Genomic DNA, 18,337 nt, shown 5'->3' with positions numbered 1-18,337 from the left:
TGTGTGTCCCTCTCCCTCTCCCTCTCTCTATCTCTCTTTGTGTTCCTCTCTCACTCTCTCTATTTCTCCGTGTGTCCCTCTCACTCTGTGTGTCCCTCTCGGTTTCTCTCAGTCTCACTGTCCCGCTTTGTCCCTCACCCCCTGTTTCTATCTCACCATCTTTCTCTATCACTATCTCACTCTCTCTCTCATTATCTCTGTTTCTCCCTCTCTGTCTCCCTCTCTATCTCCTTCTCTCTGTCTCTCTCTCTCGCTCTTGTCTCTCTCTCCCCCTTCTCTCTATTGCTTTCTCTCTCTGTCTTTCTCGCTGTCTCTCTCTCTCTCCATCTATGTGGTACTTTCCGTCCCCTGGGAAGTGTAGGGGATGGAGGATGAAATGGGATTTATTCCAGTGCTTGAAACCCTTCAGCTCTTTCTATGATTTCACTAATTTAACAATTAGATTGAGTGGGTATTTCACCGCGTTCTTCAGCTCCTCCCTGAATTTAGTCTGGGTCAGGACATAAATACACGTGTTTGTGCAGGAACTGAGAAGCTGCAGCATCTTTGATGTGTGTTCTGTGATATAAATAGGGTCAGTGTAGGAGGAATAATACTGAGTGTCTGCAATTCGTGCATAAATGTAAAAGACAACGTTAGTCAGCCATAACAGTATAAAACTGCCCGATATACTGAAGAGTAAAATGATGGATTTCTTTCGGTTCTCCATCTCTGGGTCCTTGTGATTCTCTCCATTGCTTCGGCCCCGGAGTCCCCTGCGGACTCGACTGGACACTAAAATACGTCTGACCGTCAGAACATTGAACAGCAAAATCAGACAGACCGGGACACAAGGGGTTAAAATCAGGTCAATCATCTCAAATGCGGCCCATGTGGGGGAGGCACGGAAGCTCCATTTAGTCGCACAACGCCAGGGAACATTATCAATGATGTATTTACGCGTATACATAAAGTACCAGGGGACACTCAGTAAACAGCCCAGCACACTCACTGTTCCCAGAACCACAGCCGCCGTTCTCTCGGTGCAATATTTAATTTTCAGTTTCTCCCAACAAATGGCCACAAATCGATCAAAGGTGAAAGCGACTGTGAACCAGACAGAAACCACCGTGGCTGCAGCACACAAGGCGGCAATAAAACTACACACGGGAGTAATGTCCAGGAGTGACACTGGGAGATAAAACGGAATAATCCCCCCCAATATCACCTCAATGATAACGACCAGGAGATCGGCCACTGCCATTCCCACCAGGTAGCGACTGATACATTTGGAGAGACCGCACTTTCCTCGGGACAGGATCACAATCGCCACCAAGTTAACTGTAAGAGAGAGAACAGGAAGCAGAGAAATTACTGATCAGACCCGGAGACAAAGCAGCAGTTTGAGGGGATCTGGGGTGAAATTTCCAGCTTTGTTGCTGCATCGAAGGGTGGAAAGTGATTGATTGACCTGGGCAGCGCTTTCAGACAGAGAGATGTTTTTAAACACAATGATCAATAATGAATTGGGAGATGGATACAGAAAGTGAATAAAGTGAGCACCGGATCCACTGGAAGGGCTGAGTGAGGACGCAGTGCCGGTGGGGAAGGGAGAAGGGGATTTACACACCGGGAATCCAGCGGATTAAAGCCGGGTTTGGGCTCCAGACGGACGGGGAAAGAGAGCGAATGATCGGGAAGGTGAGGGACAGGGAGAGGTGCAGCTGGTTTGTTGCTCTGGGTTAAGAGATCCGACAGGGGCTGGAACTAAAGGGGAAAGGCAGCTGGAGACCGAGCCAATGAGTGAGATTGGGAGGGAGACAAGGAAAAGGACATGTCGGAGCTGGAGGGGAGTCAGGAGCAGATGGTTTGGGAAAGCGGATAAACTGAAACAAAGGATGAGGAGACAGAGGATTCAATACAATGGGAGGAGAGGCTGGGATTCACAGGGAGAGACTGAACAGAGTGTTAGTTGGACCGATAGATTAGATTTCCTCGAACACAATCCAGCTCATACATTCAACAGTTTATTTCAGTGGCTATTGGTGTCAGGCATACAATGTGTTCAATAAATTAACTTTTCAGTTTAATTTTAATTGAATGTACAAAGTATTAACTAAATTAACCTCGTTGTTTATTGAATTCAGCCGAGCTTTAAAAATACAATATCCAAATAATTCATCACGATCAAGAAATTACTGATTCTATTCATTAAATAGATTTTAATTATATTTAGTGTTAATTTGGAAAGCAAGGAATATTCACAAAAACAGACTGAGGACCTGACAGGGGTATGAACATGAGGAGCGAGTCCCACAATAAAAACTCACCCAATCTGACCACATCATAATAACTCCTTCAAGTAACATTTTCGATGTTTAATTGTACTGGAAGATTCAGCAGTTCATTCTGATGAATTATTCACACCACAGCCTCTCCCTTTCCCCCTCAGTCACCCTCTCTATCACTCACTCTACTCTCATTCTCAAGTCCATTTTCATATCTGATTAAATCCTCTCATCCTGTGCCTGCATTCTGTTCACCAGTCCCGTGTCCCACCGATCCTATTCTCACTGTCAGTTTGTTAAATAGTGAAGCCTCTGTGGAATAGTTTAATGTCTCTACAGATCATCCAAGTCTCCACCTGTTCACCTACACTGTTCACTTCATCTATAAATCATGGAATAAACTGAATCAAATGCCTCCTCCAGACAGAGCTCACAATAATTGAGATTCCTTCTCCTGTAATTATAAAGCGTTAGATGACGGGACTGTTCAATTAACAAAACGCCAACATCATACTTATAATCTACAGATAAATAGAAGGGGTTCTGATTCCAACAGATACAGTGCAAACTGAGACAACATGACATCAGAACATTTCATTTTACAATGAAGTCGAGTGACAGTCAATGAATTCACCCACAGTGAAGCAGAGAAGGAGATGTGAAAGAGTCAGCAGAAAACTCAGCTCAGTAGCGAGACATCTGAAGCGGCGTCAGATACTCACATAATGGAATAATATTTCATAACAGTGAGAACCAATAAATACATTGAAATCCCAGTTAAACTGAAGCATGTTATTGGGGAGGGAGGACATTGTGCTGCCTCCTTGTAACACTGAGACCGTGAGCTGTCTCATTATCAATCACTGAAAACACACTGATGAAAACACATTCCAGAACAGGTTAGTTCCACAACATAAAACTGTTCACAGCTCCTGATGGTCTGAGACCAGCTCTTAGCCCAGACACCTGATTCCAATACATTCAGTACAGACAATAATCCAGTAACAATGCCAGGGTTAGATATACAAAAATCATTATGGATACAATGCAGCTCCTACAAGGCCGAACGTTTAGAAGCTAAAGAGATACAATTATTCAAAATACATTCAGTACAGAGAATAATCCAGCCATGGTTCGATACACAAATTTCTTTACAGATATAATGCAGCTCCTCGAAGACCGAAAGAGCAGACACTTAACACATTCTATCATTGAAGCGATGGAACAGGACTGGCCACTTTGTTACACGTGCAGGGAGAAAAATAAAATGTCAAGTACAGCAGCAGAGTTAACACCGATTTACACCGCTAACAGCGGAGATGAAGGCTTACCCAGAACTCCAACGGCTGCAAGAATAGGATAATAAATGCGTTGTATCCGACCGATCACTGAATTATGCATTTCTGTGAGAAGCAGTGACTTCTGTTCGCCTGGAAAGCACAGCTCCGGCAGGCACTCTGAGCTGATCCATTCCAACAAGCCCTGATTTATACACAGGATAATTCTCCACTGACACGGTTATACCCCTGATCATTGCTATTGGTAACAATCACTTGAACAAACATCTTACATCAGCAGCTTTTACTCCTGTGTAAATAATGTGGTGGATATAACACAAACTTCTCAAGGTCCAGAACACTCTCAGCAATAAAGTTAAAATCATTAATCTACAGGACTGATCCGATAATAATGAGCAGCTTCATTTACAGTTTTTATATAATTGTATCGCCCATGTTCACTCCTGGAGATTTATTTATACCGATTCTCCGCAGTGTAGACTGAATCCAGGGACACAAGCAGACTCGTTTCACTTTGTTCCTGCAGTTTCCAAGTTAAAATATGAATTTTGAATCTCTGACCCGAGGACAATTAAAGAGTAGTTTGAGGATTTCTGCCTAGAAATGACTGTGGGTGATAATTAAGGGTCGGACACCGAACGTGGCCCATTGAGATTCCTCTCTCCGCTATTTTGTTACAGATGTTAACCTGTTTCTTCTACGTTGGTTAATGGCTCCTGTAAAATTGGTCCCGTGTAACACCGAGCTAAGCTCATGACCCGATTTGTCCTCCATCAAAGGCCCCGCGCTTCCCTCACCCGCCTCCTTTCCTTCCTTAGCCCATTAGCATTGAAATCCTCATCAATGCCTCTGACCCTCCAGACTCCATTCCTCCAATGCACTCCTGACCGGCCACCCAACCTCCACTTCCATAAATGTGAGCTCGTCCAAAACTCTGTTGTCCGTGACCAACCAGCACCAGGTCCTGATCAGCCTCACTGACCCTCACTGGCTCCGAGTTCCATATCCCTTAAATTTAAAATTCTCACCCTTGGGTTTAAATCCCTCCATGTTCCACCCATCACCACCTCCACACGATAGCAAACCCAGCCCTCACCTCATTCATAACGAGAGAGCAGGCTGTTCTAGATCTGGTAATGTGTAATGAGACAGGATTAATTAATCACCTTATTGTAAAGGAGCCTCTAGGTAGCAGTGATCATAATATGATTGAATTTCACATTCAGTTTGAGGGAGAGAAGAGTAAGTCTAAGACTAGTGTTTTAAACTTAAATAAGGGCAATTATGAGGGCATGAAGACAGAGCTGGCTAAAGTGAACTGGGAACTTAGGTTAAGGGATAGGTCAGTAGAGATGCAGTGGCAGACATTTAATGAGATATTTCATAACACTCAGCAAAGATACATTCCAGAGAGAAAGAAAGACTCTAGGGGAACGGCGTACCATCCATGGCTAACTAAGGAAGGTAAAGGTAGTATCAAATTGAAAGAAAAGCATACAATTCCACACAGATTAGTGATAGGTCGGAAGATTGGACAGAATATAAAAAACAGCAAAGAATGACTAAAAGAATAATATAGAGGGAGAAATCAGAGTACGAGAGAAAGCTAGCTGGAAATATAAAAACAGATAGTAAAAGTAGTTAAAAAGGAAAAAGAGTAAGAAAAGTGAGCGTTGGTCCTCTAGAGAGTTAATCTAGGGAATTAATAATGGAGAATAAGGAAATGACGGATGAATTGATATTTTGCGTCCGTCTTCACTGTAGAGGATACAAATAACATGCCAGAAATAATTGTGAATCAAGAGGTGAAAGGGAGGGAGGAATTTAAACCATTTACAATCATCAGGATTTTGAAAAAAATATTAGATCTAAAATCTGACAAGTCCCCAGGTCCTGACGGACTTCATCCTAGGGTCTTAAAAGAAGTGGCTGCAGAGATAGTAGATGCATTGGTATTAATTTTCCAAAATTCCCTAGATTCTGGAGGGGTCCCATCAGATTGGAAAATAGCGAATGTAACTCCTCTATTCAAGACAGGAGGGAGACAGAAAGCAGGAAACTACAGGCCAGTTAGCTTAACACCTGTCATAGGGAAAATGCTAGAATCTATTATTAAGGAGGTTACAGCAGGGCACTTAGAAAATCTCATTGCAATCAGGCAGAGACAACACAGCTTTGTTTAAAGGAAATTGTGTTTGACTAATTTATTAGAGTTCTTTGAGGAAGTAACAAGCAACGTGGATAAAGGGGATCCTGTGGATGTGGTGTACTTGGATTTCCAGAAGGCTTTTGAGAAGGTGCCACATCAAAGGCTATTACACAAAATAAGAGCTCATGGTGTAGGGGGTAACATATTAGCATGGATAAAGGATTAGTTAGCTAATAGGAAACAGAGAGTAGGCATAAATGGGTCATTTTCAGGTTAGCAAGATGTAATGAGTGGAGTGCCACAGGGATCAGTGCTTGGGCCTCAACTATTTACAATCTATATCAATGACTTGGATGAAGGGACCAAATGTACGGTTGCTAAATTTGCTGATGACACAAATGTAGGTGAGATAGTAAGTTGTGAAGAGGACATAAGGGGCTCGAATTTAGCAGGCCTGCGGGTTCCCAGCGGGTGGTCCTCCGGGAGCGTGGAAAACGCGGACGGCTAATCGTGTGCGTCCCCCACGCGATCGCGGGATAATTGGACCGATTAAGCCCTGCTTCCGGGTTCTGCGCTCCCCAGCTGCGTGCCGGCCGGCTGCGCATGCGCAGTACCGTCGACGCGATGTAGGAGCTCCAGTTAAAGGGGCAGTCTCCCAAAGCCCCTCCTGCTACAAGCAAGCGGTTTGAGACGATGGCTTAGCAAAGGGGAAAGGCTGCGCCCCGTTTTTCAGATCTGGCACTGCAGCTGATGCTGGAGGGCGTGAGGAGGAGGAGGGAAACACTCTTCCCAGAAGATGGACGCAAGTTCCCTGCCGCCGCAACCAGGAAGGCATGGGCAGAGGTGGCGGCGGAGGTGAGCAGCAGGGGCAACACCCCAAGGACTTGGGAGCAGTGCCGCAAGCGCTTCAATGACCTGACTAGGTCTGGCAAGGTGAGTACACCAACGCACCCTCCCACATCCCGTCCCCACCATCACGCCAAGCAGATCACAACCCCCTCCTGCACAGCCACCACTGCGCTCCATCAGCAATCCTCACAGCCACTCATTCACCATCCTCGCCGTGCACGCAAGTACCCACCGTCCCTGACCCCACCCGAACACTACCACACACCCCAATCCCCATGCAATGGGATGGGCACGTGGCCGACGCTTCCTCCCATCCGTTCCGCGCCACGCTCAACCCAACCACACCGATGCTCGATGCGTCTCACGATGCAAGACGCACCCACTCACACATCTGTGTTTTGCCTTCACAGGAGAAGAGAAGCAAGAACAATAGGGAAAGGGCACGCACCGGAGGTGGGCCGCCGCAAGTGGTGGAGCTCACCGACGCAGAGGTGGAGGCGCTCGACCTCGCCCGCACGCGACATTGCCTGTCGGTGGCCGATGGTGAGTGTGTCGCTGCCGAAACAGCCGGTAAGGGAAAGCTGACACTCAACACCCATGATCGCGAGTTACCGTATCATCACCTGCCATCAGGCGCACTGTCAAGTTGGTCCACATGCCTCAAAGTGCCCTCTGTTCTCTTGCAGGTCCGTCTTTGGGTGAAGCGATCGTGGAGGGCGATTCCTCAGAGGACATGGCGGTCTCTGAGGGTGCATCGTCACATTAGAGCCAACCATCCACCAGCGCAGAGACACGCACCTCGGTGGGTCCCCCTCGCCAACTAGTTGCGGTAGCACTTGGTGAGTCACCGCGCACGAGTGAGCATGAGCAGACCCTGGTGGCAGGGGCAGCCGCGGAGGGTCCGCGACGGAGGGAGCACTCATCTCCAGGCTCTGCTCAGCCGGACCCAGATGCTGAACCCAGGGGGCCACCAGTGAAAAGGAGAGTCGTCGAGGGCCACCAGCTAATTGCTGAGGTACTGGCAGAGGTGCCGCGCGCATTGTCCACAATAGCGCAGGCGATGGAGGAGTCCACCTCCTGCATGTGGGCATTGGTGGCGCAGGCACAGGAGGGTACCGGCGACACAGTGTCGCAGATAGGTGCGGGACTGTCTGCGGTGGAGGACAGGCTGGCCTCCCTCGAGCGTCACGCACAGCTCCAGATCGAGTCCATGCAGGCCCTGACAATGTCTGTACGGATTCAGGGTGAGCAACATTCCGACGCCACCAACAGGCTGAGGGATACACTAGGGGTGGCCTTGCAAGGCCTCACACATGCCATCCAAACTGCCGTCCAGCAGGGTGGAAGGGGTGATGTGGGCCGAGGCCAAGAGAGGGATGATGGTGACCGGGGACATGGAAGCGGGGACGCCTCTCAAGGCGTCCCCACGTCCCACCCGTCGCCCACCTCTCAACCAGTACCCGCAATGGTGCCTCCTCTCCAGGTGGCCGAGTCTGCCCCTGCCCCGGTGCAGGAGGAGCAGTCTGTGGAGGTCCCGTCACGGGCACCGAAACCCAGGGGCCGTCCGCCAAAAGCATCTACCCGGTCAAGGCAAGAAGACGAGCAACCTGCCACTACCTCTGCTGGAGCCACAGGGGTAGCACCACGTAGGGGTTCCCGGAAAAGAATTGCAAAGGCCTTATAATCACAAAGGGAATACACCAGGGTGTTTATTATTTTGTACTTTTTTTCTTATATAATGTCACATTCGAGATATTAAATAGTCTATTCTCACCACTCCTGCCACCTCTCGTCCATTCTTCCGCGGCTTGTGCAATAGTTGCGTTCCGTGGAGGCCATCATGACGGCGAACACCTGCTGCCACCCATTGGGCACACTGCTGTGGGTGCAGGATTACTGGCAGCACTCTTCAGTGGAGGGGGCTGGTATGTCCGCTCGCATGTGCAGGTGAGGAGATGCGAGCGCCTCGCAGTGTCTGACTCTAGGAGAACCGTTGACGTATGAGTGCCTCCCTGGCCCGGCGACCATCCCGGTGAGTCGCGGCTCGGCGCATGGGTCGTCCAACATCCTCTGGCGCGTCCTCCTCCTCCACCTCCTCCTCCTCCGCCTCCTCCTCCTCCTCCTCCTCGCCCTCGCCTTCCTCAATGTGGGTGGCGGGTGTGGATGGGGCCTCCTCCAGCGGCACCCCTCTCTGTTGGGCCATGTTGTGCAGGGCACAGCAGACAACTATGATTCGTCCCACTCTGAATGGTGTGTATTGGAGCGCTCCCCCAGAACGATCAAGGCACCTGAAGCGCATCTTGAGAAGCCCTATGGTCTGCTCAATTGTAGACCTGGTAGCAGTGTGGCTGTCATTGTACCGACGCTCCGGCTCGGTGATGGGGTTCCTCAGAGGTGTCATGAGCCACGTGTGGAGGGGATACCCCTTGTCGCCGAGGAGCCAGCCGTTGCCGGCGTTGGGTGCCTGCAGGATGGGCGGGACGGCGGACTCCCTGAGGACGAAGGCATCGTGGCAGCTGCCGGGGTATCTGGCGCACACGTGTAGGAATCTCTGGCGGTGGTCACAGATGAGCTGGGCGTTCATGGAGTGATACCCCTTCCTGTTGATGAACAGCCCTGGCTCATGCGGAGGTGCCCGTATTGCGATGTGGGTGCAGTCGATTACACCCTGCACCCGTGGGAAGCCGGCCATGGCATGGAATCCAACCGCCCTCTCCATCTGGCTGCGCTCGTCCATGGCGAAGTTGATGTAGTGGGAGGCCCTGCGGAACAACCCATCGGTGACCTGCCTTATGCACTTGTGTGCAGAGGACTGACAGACCCCGGTGATGTCCCCGGTTTCACCCTGGAAGGAACCGGATGCGAAGAAGTTGAGGGCAGTGGTGACTTTGACGGCGACAGGTAAGAAGATGCTGCTTGGTCCATCAGGGAGCAGCTCGTCGTTAAGGAGGCTGCAGATGTCGGCGACTACCTGGCGAGTGACTCTGAGCCTCCGTATGCACTGCTCCTCGGAGAGGTCCATGAAGCTGAGCCTCGCTCTGTACACCCTGTGCAGAGGGTAGTGCCTCCTGCGACGCATCTCTCTCTGCGGTTGCCCTCCCTCCTGCTGTGCAGGTGGGTGTGCCGCAGCACCGTGTTGGGGGGCCCCACCTCTCCGAGGCGGACGGCGTGGACTGCGAGGCTGCTGGGGCTGGTCATCCTGTTCGTCCTCCGACGATGTCAACGCACTACCCATCTGGCAGGTGTTGGTCTGAGGGGTTGTGCAGGGTAGGTGGGTGGGTCCTCGGACTGGGGCTGCGGTTTCGTGTCGGTCTGTCCTCTGGCTTGGCGGGGGGTGGTGGAGGGCAGGGGTTGCCCTATGTGACGCGGTGGCCTCCTGCGTGGGTGAGGGCTCTCCCCCGTGGAGCGCACCTTGGCACCTGCCACAGGCTGCTGGCTGCAACACGCCTGGTTTGAAAGGTACTGTTTCCCCCAGTGTGGGAAACTGACTGCCTTGAACCTAAAATCCCACACTTCCTCTTTTGACAGCTGCTTCAGCTCATTAACTGACCACAACGAGCAAGTTAAGTACTCTCAAGTGGAACCCCGCTGGCTTTAATTGCCTGCGGGATTCCCACCAGCGGGGCTTGCGCGCGCAGCCCCGCACGTCAGCGCGGTACCCGGAAGTGGCTGGGATTTCGTCGCGATCCGGTCACGTGACCGGATATCGGGATTTTCGGGGCCCTCCCGCTGGAAACCCGCCGGAAACGCGATCGCAAAATCGAGCCCAAGGAGTCTGCAAAAGGATATAGATAGGTTAAGTGAGTGGGCAAAAATTTGGCAGATGGAGTATAATGTGGGAAAATGTGAACTTGTCCACTTTGGCAGGAGGAATAGAAAAGCAGTATATTATTTAAATGGAGAGAGATTGCAGAACTCAGGTACAGAGGGATCTGGGTGTCCGAGTACATGAATCACAAAAAGTTAGTATGCAGGTACAGCAAGTGATTAGGAAGGCAAATGGAATGTTGTCATTTATTGCAAGGGGAATAGAATATAAAAGTAGAGATGTTTTGCTACAGTTGTACAGGGCATTGGTGAGACCACATCTAGAATACTGTGTGCAGTTTTGGTCTCCTTATTTAAGAAAGGACATAATTAATTTAGATTCGGATCAAAGAAGGTTCACTCGACTGATTCCTGGGATGGGAGGATTATCTTATGAGGAAAGTTTGGACAAGTTGGGCCTGTATACACTGGAGTTTAGAAGAATGAGAGGTGATCTTATTGAAACATAAGATCCTGAGGGGACTTGAAGGGGTAGATGCTGAGGGGATGTTTCCCCTTGTGGGAGAGACTAGAACTAGGGGCTCCAATTTAAAAATAAGGGGTCTCCCATTTAAGACAGAGATGAGGAGAATTTTTTTTCTCTCTGAGGGTCGTGTGTCTGTGGAACTCCCTTCCCCAGAGAGCGGTGGAGGCAGGGTCATTGAATATTTTTAAGGCTGAATAAGATAGATTCCTGATTAACAAAGGAGTCAAAGGTTATAGTAGGTAGACGGGAAAGTAGGGTTGAGGTCACAATCAGATCAGCCATGATCTTATCAAATGGCAGAGCAGGCTCGAGGGGCTGAATGGCCTACAACTGCTCTTAATTCCGATGTTCCTATCTTCGTATGACATGGTCTCTTTTGATGCGACGACCCTCACTTGGTTCCACTCAACTATCTGATCAGAGCCACGAAAAGCTTCTCTTCCCACCCTATCACCGTTATCTCTCATGTTTCTTAAGGTTCAATCCTTGGATCCCTCAACTATATGACGCCCATTGATGACATAGTCCACAGACATGGGCCAGCTTTCAGATGGACGCTGACAAAACATATATTGTGAATAGCTGGGTCCCAAGCACTGATCCCTGCGGTACCCCAGTAGTCACTGCCTGCCACCCCGAAAAAGACCCATTTATTCCTACTCTCTGTTTCCTGTCTGTTAACCAATTTTCAATCCATGCCAGTATATTACCCACAATCCCATGTGCCTTAATTTTGCACACTAACCTCTTATGTGGGACTTTATCAAAGGCCTTCTGAAAATCCAAATAAACCACAGATTTTGTTAGGAGGGATGCTGTGTCAGATTTTGTGGGAAGGGGACCGTGTCAGATTTTGGGGAGATGGTTGCTCTTTCAGATTTTGGAGGTAGGGGAATGTCTCAGATTTTGGAGGTAGGGGAATGTCTCAGATTTTAGGTGGAGAGGACTGTGTCAGATTTTGGTGGGAGGGGATGGTGTCAGATTTTAGGTGGAGAGGACGGTGTCAGAATCTGGTGGGGAGGGGACGGTGTCAGATTTTAGGTGGAGAGGAAGGTGTCAGAATCTGGTGGGGAGGGGACGGTGTCAGATTTTGGTGGGAAGGGACTGTGACAGATTTTGGGGTGAGGGGACTGTCAGATTTTGAGGGGAAGGTACTGGGACAGATCTTGTGATGAGAGAACTGTCAGGTTTTGGGTGGAAGGGTACTGGGCCCGATAGTACCATGGCGGCGGGTTCGGGGCGGGGGGTCTATTGGGCGTGTGGGTAATGCGCCTGGTGAAATCAGTCAGCTCCGCGCGCAATTACAGGATAATTGGAGCCACTTACCTTTGGTTCCGGGTTTCCCGCTGCTGATCTGCGCGTCGGGCGGACTGCGCATGCGCAGTAACATCTGACAGCTGGAGGAGCTCTATTTAAAGGGGCAGTCCACCAATGCTCCTCCTGCTGCAAACAACGAATGCGACATCATGGAGCACTCCAGGGGGAAGGCAGCCCCAAGATTCTCGGACTCCTCACTCCGGCTGCTGCTGGGTGGGGTGAGGAGGAGGAGGGAAACATTGTTCCCATTGGATGGGAGGAAGTGCCCTCCCTCCACCACGAGGAAGGCATGGTTGGAAGTGGCAGAGGAGGTCATCAGCTGTGGCAACGTTGCACGAACCTGGGTCCAGTGCAGGAAGAGATTTAATGATCTAACCAGGTCAGGCAAAGTGAGTATACTTACCCATTCTCCCACACTCCGTCTTCCACATCACCTCCACCACCACACAACTCCTTCTGCACTGGCACCACAACGCTCTCGCATCACTCCTCACATCCACTCAACCATCATCCTCACCTTGCCTGCACGTACTCACCGCCCCTGTCCCCATTCGAACACTACCACGCACCCCAATCCTCATACAATATCATGGCTATGTTGCACACGCACCCTCCCATGCATCTCCCTCACGCTCAACCCACTCACACCAATGCATGCAGCGGCTCACCATGCAACCATCACTCAATCACGCCTCTGTGTTTTGCCTTGATAGGAGAAGAGATGCCAGAATGCCCGGGAGAGGGCACGGACCGGAGGGGGCCCGCCACACCAGGTGGTCCTAACGGACGCGGAGCAGCAGGCGTTAGATCTCAACCACACGCTGGAGTGCCTATCCATGGTGGATGCCGAGGCTGGGGCTGCACAAGCGGCCAGTGACAGAAAGCTAACACTCAGCACTCATGATAGCGAATGATCTGAGCATCACTTGGCACCTGCAGCACCTCAACATCTGTCCACATGCCTAATATTGCTTTCTGTTCTCTTGCAGGGCTGTCTGCGAGCACCGTGACCGTGGAGGGTGATTCCTCAGAGGATCTGCCGGCCTCTGAGGGTCCATCGTCACATCTGAGCCATGCATCCACCAGCGCAGATACACACACCTCGGTGGGTCCCCGTCCTCAATTAGTTGGGCTTGCACATGGTGAGTCACTGCGCACATGTGAGCACGAGCAGACCCTGGTGGCAGGGGCAGCCGTGGAGAGTCCGTGTCGGTGGGAGCACTCTTCTCCAGGTTCTGCTCAGCTGGATCCAGATGCTGAACCCTGGGGGCCAGCCGTGAAAAGGAGAGTCGTCGAGGGGCAGCAGCACATTGGCGAGGTACTGGAAGAGGTGCCACGCGCACTGTCCACAATCGCGCAGGTGATGGAGGGGTCCAACTCCTGCATGAGGGGAATGGTGGCACAGGTACAGGAGGGTATCCGCGAGATAGTGTCGCGGGTAGGTGCGGGAATGTCTGCGATGGAGGAAAGGCTAGCCTCCCTCGAGCATCAAGCACGGCTCAACAATGAGTCTATCCAGGCCCTGACAACGGACGTTCGGACTCAGGGTGAACAACATTCTGCCGCCTTAAACAGGGTGACAGATACATGACAGGTGGCCTTGCAAGGCCTCACACAGGTCCTCCAAACTGCCATCCAGCAGGGTGGAAGGAGTGATGTGGGCCTGGGCCACGAGAGGGATGATGATGAAAGGGGACATGGAAGTGGGGACGCCACTCAAAGTGCTCCCATGTCTCACCCATTGCCCCCCTCTCAACCAGTACCCACAATGCTGCCTCCTCTCCAGGTGGCCGAGTCTGCCCCTGCACTGGTGAAGGTGGAGCAGTCTTTGGAGGGGCCCTCACGGGCACCGAAACCCAGAGGGCGTAGGCCCAAAGCATCTAATCGGTCAGGGCATGAACAAGAGCAACCTGCCACTACCTCTGCTGAAGCCACAGGGGTAGCACCACGTAGGGGTTCCCGTAAACGCAAGGCGAAGGTGTTGTGAGCACAAAGGGAATGCACAGGGGTGTATGACGATTTGTCATGTTTTTTATTTGTATTTGTTTAGTTCACATCCACAATAAACCCCATTGTTATCACCACTACTGCCACCTCTTGTCCATTCTTGACCGGCTTGTGCAATTGGTCCCTTTCGTGGGGCTCACCATGAAGACGAACACCTGGTCCCACCCATTGGGTCATACTACAGTGGGTGCAGGCGTAATTGCACCACTGTTCCGTGCAGGGGGCAGGGGAGGGGGCTGGTGTTGCCACTCCTCGGTGCAGGTGATGAGGACTGGACTCTTCAGACAATCTGATGTTAGGAGAACCGTTCACATATCAGTGACTCCCTGGCCTCACAAGCAGCCAGGTGAGCCGCTGTTCTGCCCATGGGTCGTTCCTCCTCCTGCTTCTCCTTGGCCCCCTCCTCCTCGGCGTCTTCCTCGTCCTCAATATGGGTGGCAGATGTGGATGGGGCCTCCTCCAGCAGCACCCCTCTCTGTTGTGCCATATTGTGCAGGGCACAACAGACAATTATGATGCGTCCCACTCTGCATGGCGCATATTGAAGTGCTCCCCCAGAACGATCAAGGCACCTGAGGCACATCTTGAGCAGCCCTATAACATGCTCAATTGTGGACCTGTAGCGATGTGGCTGTCGTTATATCGACGCTGTTGCTCGGTGATGGGGTTCCTCAGAGGTGTCATAAGCCACGTGTGCAGGGGATATCCCTTGTCGCCGAGGAGCCAGCCCTTGCGGTTGTTCGGTGTGTGAAATAGGGGCGGCACGGTGGACTCCCGCAGGATGAAGGAATCGTGGCAGCTGCCAGGGTATCTGGCGCACACGTGAAGGAATCTCTTGCGGTGGTCACAGATGAGCTGAGTGTTGATGGAGTGATAGCCCTTCCTGTTGACAAACAGTCCTGGCTCGTGTGGAGGTGCTCGTATTGCTATATGGGTGCAATCAATTACACCCTGCACCCGTGGGAAACCAGCCACAGCGTGGAATCCAACTGCCCTCTCCGTCTGGCTGCGGTCGTCCATGGGGAAGTTGATGTAGTGTGAGGCCCTGTGAAACAAGCCGTCGGTGACCTGCCTTATGCACTTGTGCGCAGACGACTGAGAGACGCCGGTGATGTCCCCGGTGGCACCCTGGAAGGATCCGGAGGCGAAGAAGTTGAGGGCAGTGGTGACTTTGACGGCGACGGGTAAGAAGATGCTGCTCGGTCCATCTGGGAGCAGCTCGTCATTAAGGAGGCTGCAGATGTCGGCGACTACCTGGCGACTGACTCTGAGCCTCCGTCTGCGCTGCTCCTCAGAGAGGTCCAGGAAGCTGAGCCTCGGTCTGTAGACCCTGTGGCGAGGGTAGTGCCCTCTGCGACGCATCTCTCTAAGCGGTTGCCCTCCCTCCTGCTGTGCAGGTCGATGTGTCACAGCACTGTGTTGTGGAGCTCCACATGTCAGGGGCGGACGGCATGGCTGGCGAGGCTGGTGAGGCTGTTCGTCCTCCGAGGAGGTCATGACTGCAGCTACGGCGGCCCCCATCCGGAAGGTGTATGTCTGAGGGGGTCCGCAAGGTAGGTAAGTGTGTCCGCACACCTGGTTGAGGTTCTAGGTGGGTTAATTTTCTTGTTAGGAGGAGGGTGGTGGAGGCCAAATTTTGTCCAAAGTGACGGAGTGGCCTCCTGCAATGGTTAAGGGTCTCCCCCCCCCCCTCCACCTGTCGGATGGACCTTTGCAGCTGCCACAGGCTGGTGGCTGCAACACGTCCATTTGAACTGGGAGTGTTTCCCCCAGTACGGGAAACAGTCTCTGTCAATTGCAAAATCCCATCCCTCCAAATATAACAGGTCAATCAGGTCTGTAAACGACCTGAAATACCAAGATAAATACTTTAATTGGCACCCCGCTGGCTTTAATTGCCGGCGGGAGTCCCACATGCGGGGGCTGCGCGCGCATGTCAGCGTGGTCTGTGGGAAACCCGGAAGTGGGCGGGTTGGAGCCGGGCTCCCGACCCACCCCAGGAATCCCCGATTTTCGGAGCCCCCCCGCCAGGAACGCACCCGATGGCAGGTGTTAAAATCGACCCCACTGTGTCAGATTTTAGGGGGAATGTTGATCTTTCAGATTTTAGTGAGAGGGAACTGTTTCAGATTTTGGTGGGAGGGGACTGTCATCTTTTGGTGGGAGGTTACTGTGCCAGGTTTTGGGGGGAGGGGACTGTGCCAGATTTTGGGGGGAGGGGACTGTGCCAGATTTTGTGGGGAGTAGACTTTTTCAGATTTTGGGGAAAAGGACTGTCAGGTTTTGTGGTGAGGGGGTCTGTGTCAGATTTTTGCGGGAGTTGGAGCTCTGTCAGATTTTGGTGGGAGGGGACTATGTCAGATTTTGGTGGGAGGGGACTGTGTCAGATTTTGGTGGGAGGGGACTATGTCAGATTTTGGGGTTCGGGGATTATTTCAGATTTTGTGGGGTGGAGACTGTGTCAGATTTTGGCGGAGAGGTGCTTTGTCAGACTGGAGGTTGGGGACTGTCAGGTTTTGTGGGGAGTGGACCATGTCAGATTTTGTGGGGAGGGGACTGTGTCCGATTTGGAGGGAAGTTTGCTCTTTCAGATTTTGTGGGGAGGGGACTGCTTCAGATTTTGTGGGGAAAGGACAGTGATATTTTTCGGGAGAGGACTTTGTCAGATTTTGGGAGGAGCAGGAGCTGTGTCAGGTTTTGGGGGAGGGGACTGTCCGTTTTTGTGGGGAGGGGACTGCGTCAGATTTTGGGGGAAAGGGATCTGTATCAGATTTTGGGGCCGATATTTACAGGGGTAGGAAGGACTGTACAAATTCAGGGATTACCCAGACTCTGTTAATATTTACAGGGGTACCTGGGACTGGGATATTGAGACTCTCCCCATAATTACAGTATTTGCAGGGCATTGTGAGAGTGAGTGGATAATTAACGGGTACCTGGGAATGTTCACTTCCAAGCTGTATGCAGACCATTTCAGTATTTAGAGGGGTCTGTGGGATTGGGTCAATATTTACAGTGTTACTAGGCAGTGTACACATTTAGAAAGTCCACGGATTGAGTCAGGAAATCGGGAAGCAGACCAATATTTTTAAAAGTATCCAGAAACTTTATCATAATCTGTAGGAATATTTGCAGGGAAATCAATGGACTGAGCGAATATTTACAGTAGAATCCAAACACTGCACCATTATTTACATGTAGATGCAGAGACTGCCCCCAATATTTACAAGAGGATCCATAGACTTGCCAATATTGATGGAGTATCCAGAGATTGCACCAATGTTCGCAGAATGGTCTCCAAACTGACCAGTAGAATGGTTCAGTTTCCATCTCTGAGTTTAAACCCAACCCTTGAGAAGTGGGTAGAAACTCTCTGAAATTAAAGGATTTCACTCAGAAATAATCTGCAATCTGTAAATGAAGCTGCTCTCACTTCAAATCAGTGCTGTCAGACAGCGGGTCTCATAGTTTCCGTTCTTTCAAATATTTATTAAAATAATGTACTGGGCTTTGGGCTTTCCATCTGTGTAATATTTGGTTAAATATATGTTATGATATAAAAAATGTTGGATTTAAAGTTGTTAACCAAATCTTTGTTCAGTGAGTGTAATTAATGTCAGTCTCCGTGGGCCCTAATTGTGTCACTGGAGTGTTTCTCTCTGCTATTAATAAGCGACTTCTTTCAACGTGTTATCCCATAGTGTCAGTGGGAGCATCACCTCCGGCACTAACAGGGATCAGCGACTCCACAGAGAGGGAAAGAATAGATCGGAATCTGAGAACAACAGATTGGAATGTTACAACAATGGATCGGAATCTGAGAACAACAGATTGGAATGTTACAACAATGGATCGGAATCTGAGAACAACAGATTGGAATGTTACAACAATGGATCGGAATCTGAGAACAATAGATTGGAATGTTACAACCATGGGTTGGAATCTTATAGATTATAACAATCCAACCTGGATCTTGGGTTCATGTCACGCTACATGTAACCCCACCTGACGTAGAGTCATCCAGACTCAAGTCGTAGTTGGCTTGTTCTCCATACACAGATGTGGCCGGACCTGCTGCAATTTCCAGCGAAAAAAAGTGATCTGTTTTTAATACAACTGGTCATTCTCTCTCTCTCTCTGTCTTTCTGGTCTCTCT

The 18,337-nt window shown here is 50.7% G+C and overlaps 1 protein-coding gene across 1 annotated transcript in view; it reads right to left on the bottom strand.

The window, feature by feature from the left end:
- Positions 1–14,668, bottom strand: part of LOC137331695 (probable G-protein coupled receptor 139) — a 51,677-nt gene extending 37,009 nt beyond the window's left edge. Inside the window, exons 1-3 of the mRNA XM_067995666.1 lie at positions 14,518–14,668; positions 3,599–3,697; positions 428–1,320 (exon numbers count right to left, since the gene is read on the bottom strand). Coding sequence (XP_067851767.1) covers positions 428–1,320; positions 3,599–3,697; positions 14,518–14,668 — 1,143 coding nt within the window. The remainder of the gene's footprint in view (positions 1–427; positions 1,321–3,598; positions 3,698–14,517) is intronic.
- Positions 14,669–18,337: the final 3,669 nt, after the last annotated feature.

The sequence above is a fragment of the Heptranchias perlo genome, chromosome 2 (genome assembly GCF_035084215.1).
Source record: "Heptranchias perlo isolate sHepPer1 chromosome 2, sHepPer1.hap1, whole genome shotgun sequence".
Lineage (NCBI taxonomy): Eukaryota > Metazoa > Chordata > Chondrichthyes > Hexanchiformes > Hexanchidae > Heptranchias > Heptranchias perlo.
The sequence above is the reverse complement of the archived record's forward strand: the minus strand, read 5'-3'. Positions and strand labels throughout refer to the sequence as shown.